This window comes from Rhineura floridana, chromosome 15, assembly GCF_030035675.1.
Source record: "Rhineura floridana isolate rRhiFlo1 chromosome 15, rRhiFlo1.hap2, whole genome shotgun sequence".
Lineage (NCBI taxonomy): Eukaryota > Metazoa > Chordata > Lepidosauria > Squamata > Rhineuridae > Rhineura > Rhineura floridana.
The window spans coordinates 38949837-38973740 of NC_084494.1; the positions used below are offsets into that span (position 1 = coordinate 38949837).

The 23904-nt window shown below is 54.7% G+C and overlaps 1 protein-coding gene across 6 annotated transcripts in view; it reads left to right on the forward strand.

Annotated features, from left to right (window-relative positions):
* SPTBN4 (spectrin beta, non-erythrocytic 4) overlaps window positions 1-23651 on the forward strand; it is a 59013-nt gene extending 35362 nt beyond the window's left edge. For 5 of the 6 annotated variants that reach the window (XM_061597399.1, XM_061597400.1, XM_061597401.1 and 2 more), the window contains 18 exons: window positions 137-301; window positions 6109-6372; window positions 10611-10835; window positions 11450-11539; window positions 11766-12044; window positions 12680-12810; window positions 12889-13093; window positions 14208-14585; window positions 14799-15043; window positions 15702-15840; window positions 16085-16169; window positions 16619-16815; window positions 16989-17575; window positions 18721-18802; window positions 19285-19568; window positions 20339-20512; window positions 20803-20845; window positions 20947-23651. In XM_061597399.1, coding sequence (XP_061453383.1) covers window positions 137-301; window positions 6109-6372; window positions 10611-10835; window positions 11450-11539; window positions 11766-12044; window positions 12680-12810; window positions 12889-13093; window positions 14208-14585; window positions 14799-15043; window positions 15702-15840; window positions 16085-16169; window positions 16619-16815; window positions 16989-17575; window positions 18721-18802; window positions 19285-19568; window positions 20339-20512; window positions 20803-20845; window positions 20947-21108 — 3735 coding nt within the window. In that variant the 3' untranslated portion in view covers window positions 21109-23651. Of the gene's footprint in view, window positions 1-136; window positions 302-6108; window positions 6373-10610; window positions 10836-11449; window positions 11540-11765; window positions 12045-12679; window positions 12811-12888; window positions 13094-14207; window positions 14586-14798; window positions 15044-15701; window positions 15841-16084; window positions 16170-16618; window positions 16816-16988; window positions 17576-18720; window positions 18803-19284; window positions 19569-20338; window positions 20513-20802; window positions 20846-20946 lie in introns of those variants that run through there. The other variant, XM_061597402.1, reaches the window with a different exon arrangement.
* Window positions 23652-23904: the final 253 nt, after the last annotated feature.

Genomic DNA, 23904 nt, shown 5'->3' on the forward strand with positions numbered 1-23904 from the left:
CGCGTGCGCAGCAGCTGCCGCGAGAGGGGAGGGAGCGGGCACCGGTGCGGGGGGAGAGGGGAGGAGCAGAGCGGCAAGGGGTCTCCCCCCCCCCGCTAGGCTGACGCGCGCTTCCTCCCCCGTCCTCCGTATGCAGCTCGATGGCTGGGTGGCCGAGAAGGAGACGCTGATGGCCGGCGAGGCGCCCCGCGGCACGGACGCTCTCCCGCGGCACCAGCGAGCGCCCAAGCGATGGCTCCGACACCGCGCCTTCATGGCCGAGCTGGCCCAGAACAAGGAATGGCTGCACAAGATCGAGAAGGTGAGTGAGCGGGGGGGGGGTGCTCAGTGCCAGTCCCAGCAGCTCCTCAGTGCCCCCTCCCCCTCCGAAGATGAGGCCACGCGCGGGGTTTTTTTGGCCATTTCCCTCCTGGTGTCTATCGTTCTCTATCCTTCCCTCCGTCTATCTAGAAGTGCTTTCTCCCTGTGGCACTGAGGAGTGTCTGCGGCCCTGGCCTCTCTGTGCACCTGCTGATGCCCACATCCCAGTACCAGGCAAAGACCCCCAGGCATGCGTGTCCGCTCCTTTTGAGATCTGGAGCTGGGTCTGCGTCCTTCTCCCCGTTCGCATGCCCTTGTGTGAGGTCCTCAAAAGCAGGGAAGTGTTTGGATGGCCTCTCTTGGTTCCGCAGGGCAGCAGACCCAATCACTAGGGCCTGGGCAGTAAGTCTTGGGCCTGCCTCCAAGGTCCTCCTTCTTTGGGGGGAACCAAGAGGTGGCATCTTCTATGGGAGCTGCCCAGGCACTCCTGGTGGCCCCTTATCAGGGCCGTAACCAGCCTAAAAGTTGGGGGGGGGGGCAACCAAGAAAGTAGGGACAGGAGAATTTTTTTCTGTAGCAATTTTTTTTTAAAAAAATGTAAGGGGGCAGAAAATGTTACAGGGTGGGACCTGTGCCACCCCAGCTTCAGGCTTGTCCCTCATCCTGCCCATCCTCTGTAGCCGCTCTCCCCCCCCCCGCTATTGGCAAGAGCATGAGTTGTGGCCCAGGGATCCTTGTGCTCCCTGGTCTGGAGAGGCGGCATGGAAGCCAAAGAGGCACAAGAGAGTTGTCAAGGCCTCAGACTCTTACTTTGCTTAGATAGATGACCACACAAGGAGGTGGCAAGGGATTTCCCCCTTGCATCAGTGAATGTTTTTTCCTGCAGGGTGTGTGTGTGTGCATGGGGGGGGGACTGGGGTCAGTTCCCTTACTTCTGGCTTTCTATTTGTGGTCCTTTGTGGTCTGGGTTGTGAGGCTTGATCTTGGGTAGGGGCAGATGCGGCTGGGCACGTAGTCCTGTTTTGTGGCAGCAACATTGACTGAGATCTAGATCAAGGAAGGTTGGGCCTGAATCCTTCCTGGGGGTCCCAGTCATGGCCCTTTGACCTGGAAGGCAGGTTGTGGTTAATGAGCGGTGAGTGAATGGCACTCTGCACATGTTCAGATGTGCCTTTCCCACTGGCATTGTGCTCGTTAAGTTGGCTCTCCTCAGGTGGTAGGTAGGGATTCATATGATTCGATGTTCCTTCATACAGCAACATCATCCCTGATGCCTGGTTTTTGTGCGGGGAAGGACTGACTGACTTTGGAATGGAGAAGCATCTAAGTACGTGAGCCCCTACGGTGGTTTCAAGGGTTCCAACCCAGACCCAGGTTGGGCATCCAGGGAGGAGGAGGGAGGAGGCCTTAGTTACTTGGTTTTATACATCTAGGGGCCCAGACTGTTTCTCTAGGCTGGTCCTGGAGTGAATACCTGGCTCAGATTGAACCCAGACGCAGCTAGCAAGGGAGGGGTTGGCGTTGTCTCCTCTGGTGAATGTGTGATCTGAAGGGAGGCCATATCTCACCTATGGCATGGGGTTGCATGGGTTCTTGATACTGTCTGGGCCATGCCTGTTTTCTGCCCTGTTTTCCCTCAGCTGGCATTCTCTGGGAGTTGAGCCTTTGGCTGACCCTGTTGCAAAAAAGAGACGGCCGCTTCCAGGGTGGTGGTACTAGGGTGGTGGTAGCCCAGTGGTACAATGCATGCTTTGTCGTAGGCTTCGACCTTGGCAACTCTAGGGATAAAGGCTTTCTGATAGCGGAGCTCAGAAAGACCCCCTGCCTTTGCTGGAGACCTTGGAGAGCAGCTGCCAGCTAGAACAAGCAGTGCTGGACTAAATGAAGCTCATGCAAGGCCTCTCTCTGTCTCTCTCTCTCTCCAGCCTCCACCCCAAGGAGCCCTGTGTGGCTGCAAGGGTGTGAGGAGGTTTTCCCAGGGCATATACCCCTGATTGGACACCAGTGAATTGTGCTCGCTTTCTAAAGCGTGAGATTAATGGGCATTACAGAGCAGGGTTTTCTTAGTGGTGGTACCTTCCTTGTTAAGCACCCTTACCTGAGATAGGCAGGCTGCCCTCTGTGGTCTCTTTCTGCCAGCAAATGAAGGCCTCTTTGACTGTCCGCTGTCTCAGGCTGGTGGTTTTTGTTGGAGATGCCTTTTTAGTTTTTTTTTTAAAGATGGGAATTGGACTGTCAATGGTGTTTCATTTGTGAGTATGTTTTTGTTGAGAAGTAATGCATATGCTCACGTGTAAGTAAGTAAGCAAGTTTCATCAGCGCGGAGCTGGCCGGCAGGGGGGATGCTGGGGTGAGGATGGCTCCAACAATTCCTGCAACATTTGGGGCCTGCTGGGCATTTTTTGTTGGCAAAATGCCAGCCTGTGATCTCTCACAGCGGCAGCCTTGCAGATGGCGGCTTGAAGGCTTCTCAGAGGCTCCCCACCCCAGGAGGCTCTGCGTAAATCTAGTTGGTGCGTGAGTGTATGATGATAATTACTAGGGGATCAGATTGGGGAAGGGAGGGAGGTGCACACTTTTTAACCATGCGAAACAGGCATTTTATAGGAAAAAAATAAGTCAGCCAGTTGTATTTTATCTGCAGAATTCAGAAGGATCTTTTTGATCTGTTAATATATAGTGTCTGGAACTTCCCCGGAGGATAATGTTGGTCTTGGCAAGAATATTGGAAGGCCAGAATGGCTGAGGATGTGTTAGTGCCTGAGGTGAAAAATCCCAGATAGCCTCTCTCGTCTCCACCTGCCTGACATGCGTAATGGGGCACAATCCATCTCAGGGAAGTGGATGGGAGCTGCACAAGAGCCTTTTTGCTTGGACAGAAAGATGGTGGCTTCCTCCACTCAAGGGCTAAGGCTCTCAGGTTGCCATGGAGACATCCAGGCCTCAGTTGGGAATGAGGGTGGCATCTGTGCCCCTCTTGGCATGATGCTGTTAGCAAGGCCCAAATTCTCCTTTAGAGAGCTAATGTGGGGGAGCAGGAATGGTGATCTGAGGATAATTCCCCCTTTATTCCCTTCCCCATCCCGGCCCTTGTCCATACACAAAGTGAGGCCTCTATGGCTGATGTGGTTTGTGAGGTAGCATTTTTGCACTGGATGTAGGATGCTGGGTTTTCACTGGATAACGTTAAGATGCATGTTAAAATATGATCTTTGACAGCCTTGAATATGCACAGAGTTGATTTCCATAATCACTGCGTGATTAACCTCAACCAGACAATAATTGCTAAGCATTTATCAATATCCTTTATTTCATATCCTTTATGAAAAAGACCAAACAAGAGATGGGTTGATTCCATAAAGGAAGCCACAGACCTGAACTTACAAGATCTGACCAGGGTGGTTCACAACAGATGCTATTGGAGGTCTCTGATTCATAGGATTGCCATAAGTCGTGATCGACTTAAGGCACATAACAACAACAAATGAAAAATTCAGTCATAGAAATGGAATAACTACCTATTTTGCAGTAAGCTAAGTTGATAAAATCAGACAATCATTTGATTTTGAGATACAGCGGAAAGTAAATTTTGATCCAGCCATACGCATTTTAAGCCTTCTAAGTCTGTAAATGTTTCATGAAATACACACCCAGATAAAAAGGTATACCAGCCAGAATAATACACAATTGCCAGTCAACCTGAAGAGATCCGCAGTTAGACCCAAATCCTTTTACCCTCCTTCCCAAATAAATAAAATGCCCTTTCTTGCTGATTGCAAACGCTTGCCAAAATAAGCAAAGGCTGCTTCGCATTCTGACAATTCTCTAACAATTGAGGAAGAGTGAATAAAAAAAATATCTTCATACATGGGTGGATCTATTTGATTTCTATAGGCTTTGACTTCCACAAAGTCATGTCCTAAACTTAGTGCTCTGCAGGGAGGGGGCTTACTCCGTATTTAGGACCTGTTAAGCTGGTGAACCCTTAACAGGAGAATCGGACAGACTCATCCTGTGATCCCACTGCGTTTGCAGCCACCACCACAGGGCCAGTGTGGTCACAGTCCTCTGCACTCCCAGCCAAAGGAAGCTGTAAAAACAAGGGCTAACATAGCAATGCTGCCAAAGCCCTCGGAGGGTTCAAGCGGGGGCGGTAGCAGTGGCAGGACAGGATCTCCTCCACAGAGGTCCAAAAGCACAAGGGTGCTCCCAGGCAAAGGCTGCGGCATGTCCCCCCACAGAGGCGATCCCCATCTCCTCCAGCTGCAGTTCTCCTCTGCAGGGAGGGCAGGGACACAAGCAGAGCCAGCACCCTGGTGGGCCATCGTAGCTCAGCAGCAGAGTGCCTGCTTTGCATGCAGAAGGCCCCAAGTTCAGCCCCCAATGGCATCTCCTGGTAGGGCTGGGAGAGACAATCCCTGCCTGAAATCTCAAAGAGCTGCTGCTGCCAGTCAGTGTAGACAAACCTAGGCTAGAAGGACCAAGGGTCTGACTCAGCATGAAACAGCTTCAAATGGGAGGGTTGCCATTCCCGTCACAACAGTCTGTCATTCCATAGCCCCCCAGGAGGGGGAGCCCCAAAGCCACCAGAAAGGGTTTGTGACCCGTTGCAGGATGAATTCCTCCATTCACACAAGGTTTGGGGAAATGGTGCACCTTGGACTGTGGGAGGGGATCGTGCCTGTTGCAGGGAAGAATGCACATGCGGCCGTGGCAGGCAGCTCAGTGGGAACGACAGTGTGATGGGAAACAGGAAGCAGGAGTTCACCCCTTCGCTGGGAGATGGTCAGGTGACCCCCCCACATACACACAAAGGAAGTCTGTGCCTTTTGAGGGGGGTGTCTGGCAGCAGCTATACTTCAAGATGGGGGAAAAGGTGTCAGATTGCAGGTTTCCTCCTCCATAAAGCAAGACCCTCACGCCAGGGCCTCAGAGAGAGAGGAGGCACCAGATGGGGGCCATATGTAGACACCTGGGGCTTAGCCTTCCCTTCCTCGTCCAGCCTCCTTCAAAGGAGACCTTTAGTCTAGCTAAAATTACACTCAGTGTATGGAGAAGTTGATTGGGTGAGGTTCTTGTTCAGAACTACTTAAAATAATTGCAACCGCAGGAAAGATTTAGAAGTGAGGAAACATAAGTCATACCTCCTAAGAAGGTATGTTTTAATTAGACTGCCTACTTTCGTAATCCTGTTGAGATGAGTAAACACAACCAGCCACTCGGAGCACACCTGAGATGAAGGAGGTCAGTGTTCAGAGCAGTGGATGCAGTTTACAGGCAGCCTAATCCCCCCACAAGCAGCAATTGAGATGGGGGGGGGAGATTGTGTGTCCCAGGATAAGAAGTTGTTTTCCGGGCCCGATTCAAGGTGTTGGTTTTAACCTTTAAAACCCTGTACGGTTTTGGCCCAGCTTACCTGAAAGAGTGCTGGCTGGGGCTGATGGGAGTTGTAGTTCAAAAAAGTAACTTTTCCAAGCTCTGTTATTATGCCACAGAAGCCCAGAAAAAAGTGTAATAGAAAGTGAGTGTCTGGCTGTCATGGTTGGCAGCATTTTGGCAATGCCTAGTGGGACCCTGGAAGCCATGGGAATGAGTCCCTGAACAAGGATGTGTGGGACAGGGCCCCTGCTTGCAACTCCCCATGACCAGCAGAAGTGCAGAGTTATGCCCAAAATTCCGAATAAACGTGCAGAGTCAATAATGCACCATTACAATAAGCATGCATATTTGCACAGCTCAGAGACTCCTTCACAAAGGATTTTGCTTCTAATGGTGTGTAGGCAACTGTTTCTCTCTTCCCGTCCCCAGGAGGGGCATCGGCTGATCAACGAGAAGCCTGAGCTTGCTGAAACCGTGAAGAAGAAGCTGGAGGAGATCCGGCTCTGCTGGGCTGAGCTCGAGGCTGCCACTCAGGCCAAAGCCCAGCAGCTGCTGGAAGCCACCAAGGCCGACCAGCTGATGCAGAGTTTCACAGACCTCGACAAGCGTCTGCGCCACATGGAGAGCCAGCTGCAGGTGGCAGATGCTGGGCCCGACTTGGCCAGTGTCAACACCAACCTCAAGAAGCTCCAGGTGGGTCCCAGGAGTGGGGAAGGGCTGTGTATGTGGGGAAGCCATGAATCCGGGGGTGTTTGTTTTGCATCTGCTTCCAGCAAGTCCCTCCCCTGCCCTGACAGCTGGCAAGAGACATCTGTTCCCTTTCCAGCTGGGCTGCTTGTATCACCAGCAAGAACCTTTCAACCCTCCCTTGTTCCCCTTTTCTAGACTCCCTGGGCACTGGGAAGGATACAGGGAGGGATGTCGTAAGATGGGGCTCTTGAAGAGCAGCCAAGCCAAGCCAACCACCTCCTCACAAAGTGGGGCAACCCTCTTATCCAAGAACCCCTTGACTGGCACCGCAAGTGAGATGGTACAGGGAGGCATAATGCCATGTAAATGGGCACATACCATCCTGCACGTTGTCTTGGTGGCTGTGAGATCAGGTTCTGGGTCTTGCTAGCTGCATTGCATTTTGGGAACCCTTGTGATCCCTGAGGACATCTGCACCACTTCAGATTGTGACTGGGAACTCACATTCTTTTACTTGCTTATTTAAAGATTTAGAACCTCTTTTTCCTATTAAGATAAATAGTCTAAGATGGCTCATAATTTATAATAAAAAAGCCATAAAATCCAAGTTTACAGCAACAACAATTCCCAAAATGCATAAAAAATAGTGAGGAAAAATAGGTTGAATACAACTAAAGCATGTTCCATAAACACAACAGGAAGAAACCATAACAGTCCTAACATATAGATAATGGTCAACTTAAAACCAATTTGCATATGTGGTCTGTCTGGAAGCCATCCTACAAAGCAAAGTCTTCACCGTCTGGGGGGTGGAGGTAAGATGACCCACCCTTGGGAGGGCTTTCCCGAACCTGCTTGTGACTATGAAAGGGGCTTGACAAGGTGGACTTTCAGGTAATGATGTTAGCAAGCGAGCAGGTTGATATGGGAGAAGGCAGCCCTTCAAATAAGCTGGTTCCAAACCACAAGGGGCTTTCCAAGTGCTCTGAGTTGGGCTTCAAGATAAGTCGGGGGGCAGAGCAGCTGTTTCAAGGAGTGAGCTGCATGCTCTGCATTAATATCCTAGTTGCCACATTCTGCATCAGCTGAAGTTTTTGAAAGCAGCCCTGCACAGAGAGTGTCGCAGTAGACCAAGAGTGAAGCAACTAGAGTATGTGTTACCATAGCCAGATCTGCAGAGTCCTGGAACAGACATCTTTGGCACACCAGCCTCTGAAGGAAAAGCACATCTCACCACCCTCAAGACCTGAGTGGTTAAGGACAGGGCTGGGTCCAGAGGTTCCCCAAGGTGATGGACTTGCATTTTTAAGGAGAATGCAGCCCCATCGGACACAGGTTGATTCTCTGTTTCTGGATCAGCCGTTTCACTGATCAGGAGCACCTCTCTCCGTGAGGATGAAGCTTCAGTATATTTTCCATCATCTGTTACTTATTTAAAGATTTTTAAAGAGTCCCTGGCTGCCTTCTATCCAGGCACTGAGCAGGCTCAGACTTTGCAAGGGACGTCCTGACAGGTGGGCCCAAGGCCTGGCTGTCGGGTTGTAGCTGTGGGGTCTGACATGAAGCTCAGCTGGGCAGGGAGAGAGTCCACAAGTCTTTCAGGGAGTAGAGCTGAGTAGGTCAGAGTCCAAAGCAGCCACCTGTAGGGGGGGCAGGGGGGCTCCCGGGCCTGGCTTCTCAGGGGCACAGGGGCAAGTGGGGTTCTGCTTTCTTTCCCCTGGGGCTGGGGGCCTGGGCCTTGCTTGCTCCTCCTCATTTTGGCCCAGCCAGGCAGTGGAGGTGGATGGCTCTACAACTGCCAGGGATGAAGAAGGCTGCTGCAGGGTGGCCAGCCGGCCGGCTTCCCTCTCACACCAACCTCTCCGTTTTCCATCCTCAGCAGGCCAAGGCATTTCAGAGGCGGCCATTGCTCATCTCATCCTAGTGCGGTTTGTCTCATCACGCTGCATGGCGGTACAGTAGCCCTTTTCTTTGACTCCATCCGCGTTGCCTTTTTGCATTCCTCGTTCCTTTCATTTCCCAGTGCCTGAGCCCCTCCTTGTCCCCACCCTGTTTTCTCAAGGCAATGCAGGGGATGGGGGACCCTCTCCGCCTGCCTGCCTGCCCACCCCTTGTTCTTCCCCATCTGGTTTCTTCTGTTCTGTTTCCCATGGACTCTTTGTCAGCTGCCAACTACTTTCCCGGCGTGCCTGTTCCAAACACGCTGCACTTTCTAGAGCCTGATTAGCAGGAGGCCCCTGGGAGGAGAGCAAGTGGGCTTGGGAGGACGGTGGGAACAAGCCAGGCTGTGGGCAAGCGGGAAAGGCCCTGGGAGGCTGCCAGGTAGCTGCCTGTTTCGCTCTGCCTTCTAGTCTTAGAGCCTAGGAAGAGCCCTGTGGCTGGATCAGCCAAGGGGGCTCACCCAGTCCAGTGGCCAACCAGATGCCCATTATGGGAAGAAGCTCACAAGTGGGACCTGAGAGCAACCGCATCTCTCGCCTCCTGCGGTTCCTGGCAACTGGCAATCAGAAGAATCCTGCCTCCAACTGTGGGGTCAGAGTATAGCCACTGACAGCCTTATTATTTGCCACTTGTTGGCCTAATCCTCTTGATCGCTGCCTCTTGTGGATGTTCTCCCCATAAGCGTTTCTCAGGTCCTTCATTGTTGTTTAGCAAATGCAGGAGCGAGTCAGCAATGGTCTTGATCCTGCTGCTGTGCAGGGCAGGGGGGGAAGGGTCCAGGTTGCTCCACTGGTAGGACAGACGTCTGCAGGCTCCAGACTTCAGTTGCTCTCATTCTGGCATCTGACCATGGGATCCCTGGCAGATCTGGGAGGGTGCTGAGAATCCCGTTAGAGGCCTTTTCCAGCTGCTTCCCAACAGCACAGTTCCTGTCGCTCCCCAGGAGGAAGCCACAGCAGACAAGCTGCCCTTAGATTGTCCCCAGACCTTCGTTCCCATTTGGTCCAAGCCCTGACAAAGAGAAGGGCGTCCCCCCTTGAGGGAGGCATGGCCAGGCCTGCAGGAGGCAGGAGACAGCTTGGAGGGGAAGGGGAAGGGGCTTCTCCCGGGGCCAGGCAAGATGAGGAGGGGTTGCCGAAGCCCATCTCTTGGGCGGAGGGGCCTTTGGGAGCCTGCCTTTGCCCCCCCCCCGAGCTCTCTGCCTTTCACCTCTCCATAACTTTTGTATCTTCACCAAACGGAAAAGAAGCACCAGGGAATCAGCTGTGCATTCAATTAAAAGGATTCAGTGCCTTTAACAAACGAGGAGTTGCACTCTGGCCACCAGCTCAGGTGGCTTAGAAACTGAACAGGAGAGCGAGGATGCAGAAGGCAGCCTTGGGGCTGGGGGGGAGGCTGGAAAGGGACTCTGCACTTCCTGCCTCTCCCTCCCTCCCCTTTGCTGGAAATGACTTGTGTGTTCCATAACCCTTTGCTTGGGATGCTTCATCCTCACGTCTGCTTTTAGCTTGGGCTGTTCTCTTTGGCCCTTTTGTTGCAGAGAGGTTTCATGTGCTGAAGGTGGGGGGGCTGGTGGAGTGCCCCAAGCCCCCCCCCAATGGGAACCACCAGCATGTTCCCTTTTCATTGAACCAGATGACTGTCTTGTATCTTGCAGCCAAAAAGGGTTTCTCCCACCCACCAGCCTTCCTCTCCCCCTGCCACTGCATGTGCTGGTCACCGCCAGGGTTGCAGCCTCCTGTACAAGAAGGTTTGGGGAGGGCCCCCCAGAGCCAAAGCAGTCAGCAGTCCACAGCAGGTCCACTCCCTCCTCCATATTGCAGGCTCCATGTGGGGCGGGGAACATGGAAGCAAGTTGCTTTTCTTTGCAAGTAGCAGCATGTTATAACCGTGCGCAAAAACTCCGTACCAGCTGGAATGAAAGCCATAAAACCCAGCAAAGATGAGAATCCCAGTCCCTGCCAAAGTAATTCCCACCCTCCTGAGTGAGAGATTGGTGTCAAAGGAAAAAAGGGTGCAGGGAGACCAATGGACAGACACACAGCATCTCTAGGAAAACAAGCAATGCCCAGAGAGCTGGACGTGTGCCGGGGAAGAGTCTACAATCAAGAGACCTGCATGCCTTGGGCTGCCATTAGCCACTGTGGTGGGACATAGAGGAGGAGCCTGAGCCAAGACTCTCTTCCTGGGCTTCCTGCTGGGCGGGCAGGCAGCCGCATAGCTCCGCCTGTCGAGCCAGGGCCTGCTCTTTCCCGCCTGGCCAACTGCAGCCCTCCTCCCCATCCTCCTCTGTGTTGCAGACCATGGAGTCGCAGGTGGAAGGATGGTGTAAGGAAGTAGGGGAGCTGCAGACCCAGGTGGCTGCTCTGCCCATGGAGGCGGCCAGCAAGGAGCTGGTGGACGAGAGGCAGAAAGTGGTTGGGACACGCATCGTGCGCCTCATCGAGCCCCTCAAGGCGCGCCGGAGGATCCTGCTGGCCGCCAAGGAGGTGCACCAAACCAGCCATGACCTGGAGGATGAAATGGTACGTGGGGCTCAGAGGGATGGGTGGGGGGAAGTGGCGGAGGTGCAGGAAAGCGCCGGTTAGCCGTGGGCCTGAGGGAGGTGAGGGCTTGCAATCTCTGGGACGGCCGCCAGTGACACGGGGTCGATAGCAAAGCCTGCTCTCTAGGAATGGCGGAAGTCTTAGAAGCCATGATGTGCAGAGCAAGTGGGATGGTGACCTAGAATTTTAAAAGCTGGAAACAGGTGCCATTCCTCAGCTGGTGTTCTGCAGCCATGCAGGACATCCGGGCTGAACAGACCACAGCGCCCAGGTTTCAACTTGCGCTTCCCCCAGCCAGGGTCAAGCAGGAGGTGCAGGGAGATGGCTGTATTCTTTTTGGAAATAAAACAGCTGGGCAGAAGGCAAGCCAGTGTCATTGGTGGGAAGTGATAATGGTGGGTGGGCTTCAGTCCCCCACATGCCACGAGGGGAGGGACCTCTTTCCTTTGCCCCATCTCCAGCAAACAGTGGCTCCCATGTGGAGCCGTGCCCTTTTCCATCCCTGCAAAGCTGTTGGCCGTAACAATGCCTGCTGGGAATTATTCTCACGAGAGGGCTTTTGGTTTGGTTTTGCACTTCCCACCCCCTCCCAGGCCTGGGTCCAGGACCGCTTGCCATTGGCCACACTGAAGGATCACAGGGACAACTTACAAACTGTCCAGCAGTTCATCAAGAAGAACCAGGTAAGAAGAGGAAGCGGAGGGGGGGAGGGGAAGGGAGTTTGTGGCACCCCCAAATCCAGGGGTAGAAGATGCTGGGAGAGGTGGAGAAGGGGGACCTTCAGGAAAGCCAAGGGCTGGCCTGGCCTGGGAACCCCCCTGCCCACCGTCCTAATTATTCCTTCTCATGGTCCTCTGGGTGACTGTGAGTTCTGACGAACCTTGGCATTTCTCCCTCTTTGGACGCCAGAATCTGCGTCGGGAGATTCAGGTGCACAAGCCCCGGATGGATGATGTCTTGGAGCGCGCAAACAGCCTTGCCGCCATCAAGAGCCCCGAGGTCGACTCCGTGCGGCTGCTTCTAGAGAAGCTGTCTGAGCTGTGGGCTGCTCTCCAGGAGGAGACGGAGCGGCGGCAGCAGCTTCTAGATGCCACCTACCAGGTGGAGCAATATTACTTTGACGTCGCTGAGGTGGAGGCCTGGCTGAGTGAGCAGGAGCTCTTCATGATGAACGAGGAGAAGGGCAAGGTGGGTGGCCAGCCGTGGAAGGAGGGAGCAGGGAGAGGCCTGGGAATCGCCACATCTTCTCTAAAGGATGCCCTCTTTGAAGAAGGCTGGTGGGAAGCTGTTGGGCATAGCAGGCGCCATCCAGACAAGGACTGTCTCAATGCTGCGTTGACTGGCAGTGGCAGAGAGAGGCCTTTCCCGCCTTTAGCTACCTGAGAGCCTTTTTCCAATGGAAGTGCCAGGAATCAAACCTAGGACTTCCTCCTTGTACACAGCACACCTTCGGCCACGGAGCCCTGATCTGTCCCCAGAAAGACCAAGCCAAGGACTCCTCCTTGACTGCCTTCAGTTGCCTGCCTATCACTTGGATGGCCCTGAGTTCTTTCCTTATTGTTTGAGATGTGCCAGGGTGAAAATCCAGCATTAGAAACAACTCCTGGGGCTGTTTTCGATGCCAGGCTGAAATTCAGCCTTGCGGGTGGGTGGGTGGGGGGAAGACCCCCATCAGACCCACTTCTCTGAATGGGGAGGGAGGGAGGATGGAGAGAACTCTCATTCCAGCTTCTGGGCTTGTGGCCACTGGATGTGACTCTTCTGGGCTAGCAGCTGCGTTTGCCTGCCTGCCCGTGCCCATCCCTGCCCCTGATTTCCCCCAGGATGAACAGAGCACCCTACAACTCCTGAAGAAGCACCTGATGACAGAGCAGACAGTGGAGAACTACGCGGAGACCATTGCGCAGCTGTCACGGCAGTGCCGAGCACTGCTGGAGCTGGGCCACCCTGACAGGTGCATGACTGCCCCCTCTCCTTTCCCCCACCCCCTCCACCTGAGGCTTCTGTACTGACCAGGCTCTGTCGTTGGCAGCGAACAGATCAGCAGGCGGCAGTCTCAGGTCGACCGCCTCTATGTGTCTCTGAAGGACCTGGTGGAGGAGCACAAAGGCAACCTGGAGCAGCAGTACTGGCTCTTCCAGCTCAGCCGCGAGGTGGATGAGCTGGAGCACTGGATCGCCGAGAAGGAGGTAGTGGCTGGCTCGCCAGAGCTGGGCCAGGACTACGATCATGTGACGGTGAGCGGAGACGAGGACTGCCAGGACGTGGCCTTGCCCATGGTTGCAGCAGTGCCTGCCAAGTTTCATTTCTCAAGCGGGAGGTCACTGGAAATAGAATTCCATGACTGGGCAGCTCTTGGTCTCAGTCCTGGCTATGGAGGTTATCTAGGGGAGAGGCAAGAGGACTCTGCACATGCTCTGAGGTGCTCTTCTCTTATGTATCAGGGCTGAAACCCGTCAGAAATGTCAGGGCAGAGCCTGGAAGGAAGTTGGCACAGCTGGGAAAAAAAGATTCTTTTGTTGATATAGATATTATCAAAGATTTTAAATATTTATTCATTTATTTATCTATTTAAAGTGATTTATTATAGATTTAATACAAATCTGTATGCACAGAAGTAAAAGAATGTGTGTGTGTGTGTGTATAAATGTGTATATATATGCCTGGTAAAGGCATTAAGATTAGCAAATGCACCCTGGCTAGTTTTGCCACGGGCTGATGCTTCCTAGCTTGTGGTAACATGGAGATGGGCTTTTTCACTGATGGCACCAGTGTTATGGAATGCCCTCCCTGCTGAAATCCAAGAGGGCCCCTACCATACTAGCATTCTGCTGGCTCTTAAGGACACACCTGTTTAGGCAAGCATCCCCCTGAACTTTAACTTCGTAATCCAGCTGTTTTAATTGCTTTTTAATAGGCTTGTTTTATTGTATATTTTAAGTACAGTTTTTTTAACGTTTTGATGGAATTTTTTAATTGTGTATTTTAATTATGTATGGATATTATAATTAATTTTATGCCTATAAACCACTCAGAAGCCTTTATGGCATGTAAACGGTATAATAATAATAATAATAATAATAATAATAAAACAAAGTACATGTTGCATGTTCATGTAGTTTTCTTATGTTTTTAAATATCAGTGCCATCACTCATCTGTAGCAAGCAAAGGAATAATGAAAAAGTGAGCATGTGCAGAGTGCCTTTCTCTCACAGCTCTGCTCTTTGGCAGTGGGGTTAATGCTTCTAAGCTAGAGATAATGCTTTGAGCCACAACACTTTCAGTTCCTATCAGTTTCCCCATCTCAATGCCTCTTCCCATCCCTTTGGCCCCTCCCCTCCCTCCCCCAGCTGCTACAGGAGAAGTTCACAGAGTTTGCCAGTGAGACAGGTAACATCGGCAACGAGAGGATCTTGGCCGTCAACCAAATGGTGGACGAGCTGATCGACTACGGGCACGCAGATGCTGCCACCATTGCTGAGTGGAAGGACGGGGTGAACGAGGCCTGGGCCGACCTGCTGGAGCTGATGGAGACGCGGGCACAGATGCTGGCTGCCTCTCACGACCTGCACAAGTTCTTCAATGACTGCAAGGATGTGCTCTCCCAAATCGAGGAGAAGAAGCAGCGCCTGCCAGAGGTCACCACCCGCGAGTCCAAGACCTCGGCTGGCACTCTGCAAAGGATGCTGAACTCCTTTGAGCAAGACGTGCAGGTCTTGGTGACACAGGTGAGAGAAAGTGTGTGCAGCCCTGGGGGCTGCAGAGGGAAGTTGGAGAGAGACTGCTGGATAAACAGCCTCCTGCCCTGCCCTGCCCCACCCCACCCCACCTTTCTCCACTTTAGCCCTGGATGAGGGAGCCCTGCGCAGTAGGCCACTTGCAACCCCAGGATCTCCAGGTGGATTTCCAGCTGTGTGTAATAATCTTCTGCTCCCTGGCAGGTGCGGCAACTGCAGGAGGTGGCAGCCCAGCTGCGGACAGTCTATGCGGGCGAGAACGCTGAGGCCATCACCACCAAGGAGCAGGAAGTGATGCGCTCCTGGAAGGAGCTGCTGAGCTCGTGCGAAGATTGCCGGCTCCAGATCACCACCACCACCGACAAGATCCGTTTCATCAGCATGGTGCGAGACCTCATCTCCTGGATGGACACTGTTGTCTGCCAGATTGGCACTGGCGAGAAGCCCAGGTACAGCCCCCGCTCCTCCACCTGCTCTGGCATCCAGCTCTGCCGTGCCACGGAGTTTGGGACCTGAGTGCTGAGGCCCAGCCAGTGTGGGCGGCCTTGAGCGTCAGGGATGGGATAGGAGAGCATCACTTGCCAGGTGCCCCCCAGCAAGCCACCTTGTCCAGGACTGGGGGTTACAATGATGTATTGTTGCAAATTGCTGGGGCGCTTAGCCATGAGGCTGTTGCCCAGTGGAGGGACCCCTGCTGTGCACACGGAAGAGGGTTCCAGGCTGGGCCTTCAAAGGGCTGCCTGGGAGCAGGGAAGGAGGAGAGTTGGAATACAAAGTGGGGGTGGGGGGAGGCCATGGAAGGATCTGGCCCAGTAGGAAGTGACTGCAGGTAAAAAAGCATCTTTGGCTTGGACCGTGGTCCTGCCTGACAACTTTTTTCCGTGGTTGGTGGGGCCACCCAGTGCGCTGCAGCACTTGGAAAAACTCCAGCTGCGTTCTGCACCTTGGTGGCTGTCTTGGCTTAGAGATGGCTTCCCTGTTGCATCCCTTTCCCTTCCTCCTCTGTGCCTTCCCTTTTCCGAAGAGCCCCCCAACTGTCTCCCGCCCTTTCCACCCGGACCAGCCCCATCCACTGTCCTCATGCTGCTCCTCCGCTGCCCTCTGCAGGGACGTGTCAATGGTGGAGGTCCTGATGAACTACCACCAGGGCCTGAAGAGCGAGATTGAGACCCGCAACAAGATCATCGCTGCTTGTGCGGATCTGGGCAAGACACTAGTTCTCAACAAGAGCCCTGCCTCTGAGGAGGTCAGCTCCACCCCCGTCTCCATTTCCCTGTGCCCAGGAGGGAGGCTGTGGTGGCGGGGGGGCGGGGGAGATGTCCTGCTCTCTCCTGGCACCTCACACAATGCAGTAGGCCTTGCCTGGCATTGCCCAGAGGAGGTGGGTGCCCTGTGTGCGAGACCTTCTCTGGGGGGGGGGGGAATGCAGCAGGCCCAGGATTCCCTTTGCTGTCCTCTCCCAGCTGGGATTCCTCTTATTTCCGCTGCAGATCAGGCTCCACCTCGAGAAGCTGATGACCAAGAAGAAAGAGATGATTGACAAGTGGGACCGGCACTGGGAATGGCTGCAGCAAAGTGAGCAAGGCTGCCCCCCACAAAACCAACCAGATTCTCATTGAGCAGATTGCTCGTAGCCCCCAGGAAAGGGGCGTGGGGTATCTCTTCTGGGTCCCAATCCGGGGGGTGGGGGGGTGGCAGAGCAAGAACAGCTGGGAGACAGGATTCCTTCAGGGTTCCCCCTTGATGCACCTCTTGGCACTTACATTGGGGTGCCAGGGGTCCCGTTGGCCAGAGCTGGCATCCTGGCATAGAGACAGGAAAAGATTAGAGTCGCACACAGCCTGAACTTCTGGTATTAAACTAAAAGCTGTCATTGGCTGTTGCACCCTGTGGGTGCTGGGAAGGGAGTGCTCTGTGGCTGCACCCCACATGCTCAGCACGGGCAATGAGAGTGGCAGCCTGTTCTCAGGGCAGGCCGGGGATGCTGACGGGATCCCGGTTGTCTGTCTCTCTCTTCCTGGCAGTGCTGGAGGTCCACCAGTTTGCCCAAGAGGCCATTGTGGCTGACGCCTGGCTCACTGCCCAGGAGCCCCTGCTGAAGAGCCGGGAGCTGGGGAACAGCGTGGATGAGGTGGAACAACTCATCCGGCGCCACGAGGCCTTCCGCAAAGCGGCTGCGGCTTGGGAGGAGCGCTTCAGCTCTCTGCGACGTCTCACCACAGTAGGGACTAACCACCAGAAACATGTTTTGTAGATTGGGGGTGGAGAGGAGGGGGCAGGTGTGGCATTTGGTTTCCTGAATTGGGGTTCATGGAGGATTTGGGGGCATGAGGGGTGCTTCCTAACAATGTGGGAAATGGAGCTTATTTGTGGGGGGGCCCTGTTTTCCCACAGATTGAGAAGTTAAGGGCAGAGCAGAGCAAGCAGCCACCCACTCCCCTCCTGGGCCGCAAGATCTTTGCAGACCCCACTGAGCTGAGCAACAAGGCCTCTTCCCTCTTGCGCCAGCCGCTGTACGAGAAGGACCTGTTGCGGGGCCGGGGGGAGGCCCAGCCACTCCTCAACGGGGTCAAGCCAGAGCAGCCCCTGGAGCGGGGGGAGGCCAGAGTCGCATACGTGCGGCAGGAGCTGAAGCCGGAGAGGCTGCAGGCCAAGATTGACCGCCTGCAGGAGGGGCTGGTAGTCACAGCGGAATCCAGAGTCCAGGAGAAGGTTGGTGAGGCCAAGGCAGCAGCAGAGGAGGCCCTCAGGGCAGAGAGACTGGGCCACACTGTGGGGGCTCTGGTGGACCAGCTGGAGGCCAAGGCCAGCCGGGTGGAGATGCATGTCGAGAGGCACCGGGAGCGCTCTGAGCGGCGCCGGGAGCGGCAGGAGTCCGGCGAGCAGCAGGAACCGCCCCGGCTTGAACCGTCTGAGCGGCGCCGGGAGCGGCGGGAGTCCGGTGATCAGGAGATGCCGCGCAATGACCCCAAAGGAGGCGGGTGAGGGCCGTGGCCCTGCGGGGGGCACTGGGTGTGGGGAGCTCAGGAGGTTGCAGGAAGATGACTGGGTCTGGGGGCTGCAGGGAAAGGGAGGTGCCCATGTGCCTTGGGGTCACCTAGGAAGCGCCAGACACTGAGCCAGCCGACCGTCCGTCTCGCTCAGAATTGTTTATCTGCCCTGACTGGCTCTCCAGAGGTTGACAGAGAAGTTCTTCCTGCTGGGTTGGACCTGTGGCCTTGTGCGTCCGAAGGCAGGGCTCTGCCACTCAGCTGCGGTGGCCCCTCCACGAATTCACGGGGGTAGCCCCTTGCAGATTTATTTCTAGTTGGCCACTGTGAGGACAGGATGCTGGACCAGGTGGGCCCCCTTTGGCTGGATCCATCTTCAGGGCTGTCCTTACGTCCTTCTCGCTGGCCACAAGCAAGAGGCTTCCAAGTATTAAGTGTGGCTGGGGATGGGGGGGGGCAGTCAGGCTTACCCAGTAGGGACCTGAGGTCAGAACGTGGGCAAAGTCAGAGGGAACTGGTGGCAGAGGAGTCCCAGTGGAGTCGGGGGCTGGGGGGAGACACCTACGGGAGGCTTAGGCCTGGCCTAATCAGGAAGAGGTAGGCCCAGTGAGTCTTGGTCCAGGAAATGTCTTGCCTGGCCAACTGCGAAAGGTTTGGGAGACGCACCTGACAACCGGGTGGCGGGGAGGCGGCGTTTGGATAGGGAGAAGCAGAGAGGAAGTGGGACGGAGAACTTGTCAACTTCAGTTATCATTTTTTTCTATATTTATAAAAAGTATATCCCACCATCCCGCTAAGTAACAGGGCAGCATTCAGCAACGTGTGCGCAATAAAACACCTTTAAACCAGCACAGCTGAAGAGGTCTGTGGGGGGAGCTGCCAGGTGGAGACCCCCAGATCCTGGGACGGGGTGGCCTGAAGGGGTGCCTGTCGCAGGGATCAGCTCCCCAGTCGTGCTCAAGGAGAGCGGGGCAGTGGCTGGTGGGGGCCCGTGATCACAAGAGTACCTCCCTTGCCTGGCCACCCCCCCCCCGCAGCCCTTGTGGTGCTCCGGTGGTCTCTCCGTAGGCCGAGGGAGCGCCTTTGACGTCCCCTGGCAGGGCTGCTCTACTGATCCTCTTCTTTGTGGCCCACAGCAAGGCCACGCTGGCGGATATCGTGGAGCAGCTCCAGGAGAAGGAATTGACAGTGCCAGCAGCGGCATCGCCACCGGCCACAGTGAGTGAACCCCCTCCTCCTCTGGCTGCGCAGCCGTCCAGACGGTGCCACCCAGGGGTGCCTGGGCTGGCTTCACCTCAGTGGAAGCTCTGGGGGCAGAGCAGCCATTGATAAGGAGCCCCTCGCCAGAGGTTCACGGGTGGCCTCATCATCATCTTGGACTGGGAGAAGTTAAAGCAAAGTACCACAATCACACACGTTTGAGGGCCTCTGGAACAGAATCAGGGCTCAATTGTGTTGCAGGTTTTCACCAGGCAGCCCTAATCCTAGGCATGTGTGTGCAGGCCAAGTGTTCTCACTTGGTGGAGGAGGGGAAGACATTCTGCACATGTTCAGGAGCGCCATCTTCCACGTTTGCTCGCATCCTCCTGGTCTGTTGCCCATCATTTCGGGGAGATCAGCATTCCATGGTTGGACCTCTCTCCCTCCTCCTCTGTAGCTCTGGGATGCCTGTGGCACTCATCCTGTTCCTCTTCCTACAGCCTCGTGAAAGGGAGTCTCCTGCCCGCTTGCCCAATGGCCTCGATGTGCTGCCGGAAAGGACGCCCCGCCCTGACCGCCCCCGTGCCCGTGACAGGCCCAAGCCCCGCCGAAGGCCCCGGCCCAAGGACCCCAATGCCCCACCAGGGGAGGCCCGCCGGTCGCGCTCCGCCCCTGCCCAGGGCAGCGCCCCGCCCCCGCCTCCCCCCACGCACTCAGTCCAGCAGGAGGGGTACCTTCTCCGCAAACTGGAGCTGGAGGGGCCAAACAAGAAAGCCTCCAACAGGTGAGCCTCCAGAGGGTCCGCCTCAGCTGGCAGCTGGCGGGGGCCGCCAAGAGCAGCTCCCCCCCCTGCCCTCGGACACGTTGATGTTCAGTGCTCAGAAGATGCTGCTGTGTTTATTTCATGGAGGCCACGCTGTGTAGCTGGTGCTTTACCAAGAACAGGCTGGACAGGTCTATGCCCCAAGGTGCTTACATGCTAAGGTAGATGCGTGGAAGGAACAAAGCAGGGGTGGAGACGGGGGCAGACAGGGAGGGGGCAGAATCCAGGTCCTCCTTCCAGTGATGCAGACTCTGGCTTGGTGTGGGGGCTGTCCTCAAGAAAATTTTGCAAAGAGTACAGAATTTTCATGTCTGGGAAAAGGTGACTTTTGAGGAGGGACTGGAAGGAGACAGGAGAGGTGGCATCAGAGGCATTCTAGAGGACAGCACCAGGCTTTTGGGGCAGCAAGAGAGAAGCAGCAGAAAGGCTGCTCTTGGAATCGCCGGGTACCAAGTGGAGGTCACTGGGAGGGATGAGGGATGCTTTAAACCTCAAGTTTCATTAGTAACTGTGCTAAATATTGCCATAATCTGATACAACTTCCTGTTCCATACTTTGCTTCTCACCCCCCCGCCCCCCCAAAACTACTTAATTCTCACAGAATCAATAACTGTATTTTTAAAAATGCACTGATGATTTTGCTGGGAAGCATTCAAATTTTTTATCTGCCAGGGAGGCTCTTGGAAAGCACTGTGATCCTGCGTGGGTTTCCCCTCTGCTTTCTCTGTCAGGTCCTGGATCACCCTCTATTGTGTCCTCAGCAAGGGGGAGTTGGGTTTCTACAAGGATTCCAAGGGGCGGGAATCTGGGAGCACCCACGGCAACGAGCCCCTCCTCAGCCTGCACAATGCCACTGGCGAAGTGGCCAATGACTACAAGAAGAAAAAGAACGTGCTGAAGATTAAGTGAGTCTTTTGCCCAAGCTGGCAGGCCCTCTTCTTCCCTCCGAAGAGGAGGTGGGCCCTTTGGGCAAACAGGAGCCACTTTCCTTCGTGCCAGGCATGCAGACCACAGCTGATGCCCCTTGGAACAAAGTGGCAGGAGAAAGTCTTTCCCTGTTGGTTGGATTAGGACTTTCCCCCCGTTGGTCCGCAAGGAGTGTGGGAGGGGACCCTCTCCTGAGGCCTGCAGAGGTCAGCGCACAAGGGGCACAAAGGGTGAGGGACGGGAACAGCTGCTTCTTTCTCTGTTGCAGGACAAACGAGGGAGGCGAATTTCTCCTGCAAGCCAAGGATGAGGTGAGTCCTTTGTTCCACCTCCGAGGGGTTGATGGTCGCAGGCCGTTGGGTGGCCCCTGTTCTGATACAAGGCCTCTCCCTCTCTCCCTGTCCTCCTGTAGGAGGAGATGAAGACCTGGCTGCAAGCACTCACCACCTCCATCTCAGAGCACACCGAGATCGCCCGGTGGAGCCAGGCTCTGCTCACAACCTCCTCGACTGACGAAGGCAACCCCAAGCGGGACACTGACCGCAGGGCCAGCACATCGGGCAGGAAGAAATGAGGCTGCCCTGCTACGGGGCCCAGAAGCTGAGGAGGAACTGTCCAGAACTCCATGGGGCCAGCAACTCTGTGCCCACAGACTCCCTGGCCTTGCCCACCAGGAGCTTCCTTTGCCAGACTGGGAGCGTTTGGGTGCACTTTGGGGAGGGGGAAGGCTGGCACCAGGGCAGTTCAGGGACCCTCATGCTGCTGGGGAGGGAAGGGCCAGGCTGTCCCTGAGGAGGGAGGCATGTCTGCTCCCTGGCCCCTCCCTGACTCCAGGACCTGGTTGAACCAGGCAGGACTTTGGAGGCAGCGAATGGGAAGGTTGGAGGCGTGGACCGCCAGCTTAGGAGACCTGTCACTGTTTCAGAGAAAGAAAGAGCTGGTGTTTCAAAGGGGCACCAGAGCTGCCCCGCCTTTGTCTGCCTTGCCCCTGCCAGGAGGCAGAAGGATTAGCAAATGCCCAGGGCTCTAGAGGCCAGAGGCTGCTGTGTTTTCCCTGTATGGTGCCCAGGAACAGACGCCCACATGGAGTCATGTTTTCTGTTTCAAGGCCTAATCTTTTGTCTGCAAGGAACCTTTGGGGAGCTCTGCAGAACCCCCCCCCCTTTTCTGTCTCCTGTCTTCCAGTCCTGCAGCTGTGCTCCTCAGTGCAAAATGCTCCTTGAGCAGAGTGTGGGTATTGTGGGGGGCTCCCTGGGGTATTGCTCTGGATCCCTCTGTGTGCCTCCCCCCCCATCTGTTTGTCTGCAATCAAACCCTCACAGGAACTGTTTTCGACAGAATGAATTGCTCAAGAGTCATGTGTGCTGGAAGGAAGAGGAAGAGTCTGGGCGGGGGGGGGGCTAGTATGTCAGCCCAGCTCTTCTTTAGGTTCATGCCAATCTCACTTTTGCAAACATTGTCCCCCCCCCCCCCCGTCTGCTGCCTGCTTAGGTGCCTTTGCACCTCCTTCAATGCAGCATTCTGATGCCATCCTGGCTAAAATCTCCTGTGTACTCCCCTCAGTGATGGGCTGAGGACCAGCAATGGCAAAAAAGGCCCCTTTTCCTCCACAGCATTGGCCAGTAATGGGTTTGGGAGTTCTGCTGCTCTCACTACATCATTCCCCTTCCCAGGAGCTTCTCCTCTGGGCTCCACGTGGACTCAGACGGAGAAGATTCCTGCTTCCAAAGGGGCCTGCAGATAGGCCAGGCAGGGCCCAGACTTGGGAATACAAAGCCATGTCAGCAGCACAAGAGCGTGGAGAGTTCTTAGTGGGCACAGCCATATCCCCCCCTCCATCACCACTTCTGCTTTGGGGAAGGGCACTGCCTATCTTTTGTTGCACAGATATGTATTTTTATGCAATAAATGGTGGGGTGTATGCGATGGCAAAGCCAAGAACGGCACCTGGGCGCAGGAGCAGGGCACAAGGAGGTACGGGCCGGGGGTCAAAAGCTCCACCAGGCCAGGGGCAGTGAGTGGAGGGAGTAACTGGCCTCAAGCCGGAGCAATGACTGGCATGCCCCAAGCATGCAGCCTTGCCCAGTTCAGAACTGCACAGCAGCGCCTGCTGCATCACTGGAGAGAAGTTGCCTGGGGTCATGCAGGTCGGCCAGAGGTTTTATATCCCTTTGGGAAAGGGGGTCTTCTGACCATGCAGAGGCTGGACTGGTCCAGATGAGAATTCAGTTTTAAAGCTGGATGGGCTCCCTCAGACCCTTGCTTGGTACCTGGAGGGCTTCCGGTTTCATTCTCCCCTGCCTGGTTTCCAGCTCTTGCCATTCAGCACAGAGAGGAAGCAGGAAGACAGCTGCTGTCCCTGAAGCAAGATGGGCGGATACTCCAGGCCGCAGGAAATGTTGGGGCCTGCAGCTCACATCAGTTGTCTTAAGAGAACAGGAAGGACGTCGCCTTCAGCCAAGGCAGACCCCTAGTCTGGCTTACTTGGTATTTTTGACACTGACTGGCAATGGCTCCCCATAGTTTCAGGCAGGCGTGGCCTAGGTGTACCTGGAGATGGATGGGGAAGGTTGAACCGGGCACCTTCTGGGTACAAAGCAGGTCCTTGACCACTGAACCATGGCCGTTCTGCCTATCTCTCCCAGGACAGCGCATGAGATCCTTAAGATCTCACTTCTGCTGGGAAATGCCAGCCTTTTAAGTGAATCTTACTTTTTTGAACTACAACTCCCATGAGCCCAATCCCTGGGGCTGATGGGAGTTCTAGTTTTAAAAAGTAATTTTTCCAAGCTCTGGATTCACGTGGTGGTGATGAAATGCCTTGTGCCACCATTTTACTACAGTAAATTTATTACTAGTTAATATACATTTGGCATTTATGAAGGAGTCGGTACATTTCTACTGACTCCACCCAAAATTGCTCCCGACTCCATGACTCTGACTCCACAGCCCTGGTTTCCACAGTGCCTCTCCTGGAATCAGTGCAGTTTTATCAGTTAACGCTTCCACATCCCTCCCCTCTCAGCCTTCCCTAATTGTTCAGAACCCTGTAACATATTGTAATTGCTTTAAATAAGTTTTTTGGTCTTGTATAGAAAAAGAACCACCAAAACTGGAGCATTTGGGTTGTGTTCTTTGTTTGGCTGTAAATCTTTCTGAAGAATTCTGTTTTTCAAACAGACCAATTTGTAAAGATTTTAGGTCTTGGTTGCATGAGATCAAGTGACCAGCTCTTCCTGCTTGCATGCTTCTTAATGTGGTTCTACCACTTTCACAAGCTCCTCAGAAGCCTTGAGAAGGTGCACAGCGCCATGCGCCACAACAGATGCTCTTCCAAAGTGGCTGCAGGCAAGAGCTGTTCAGACGTTGC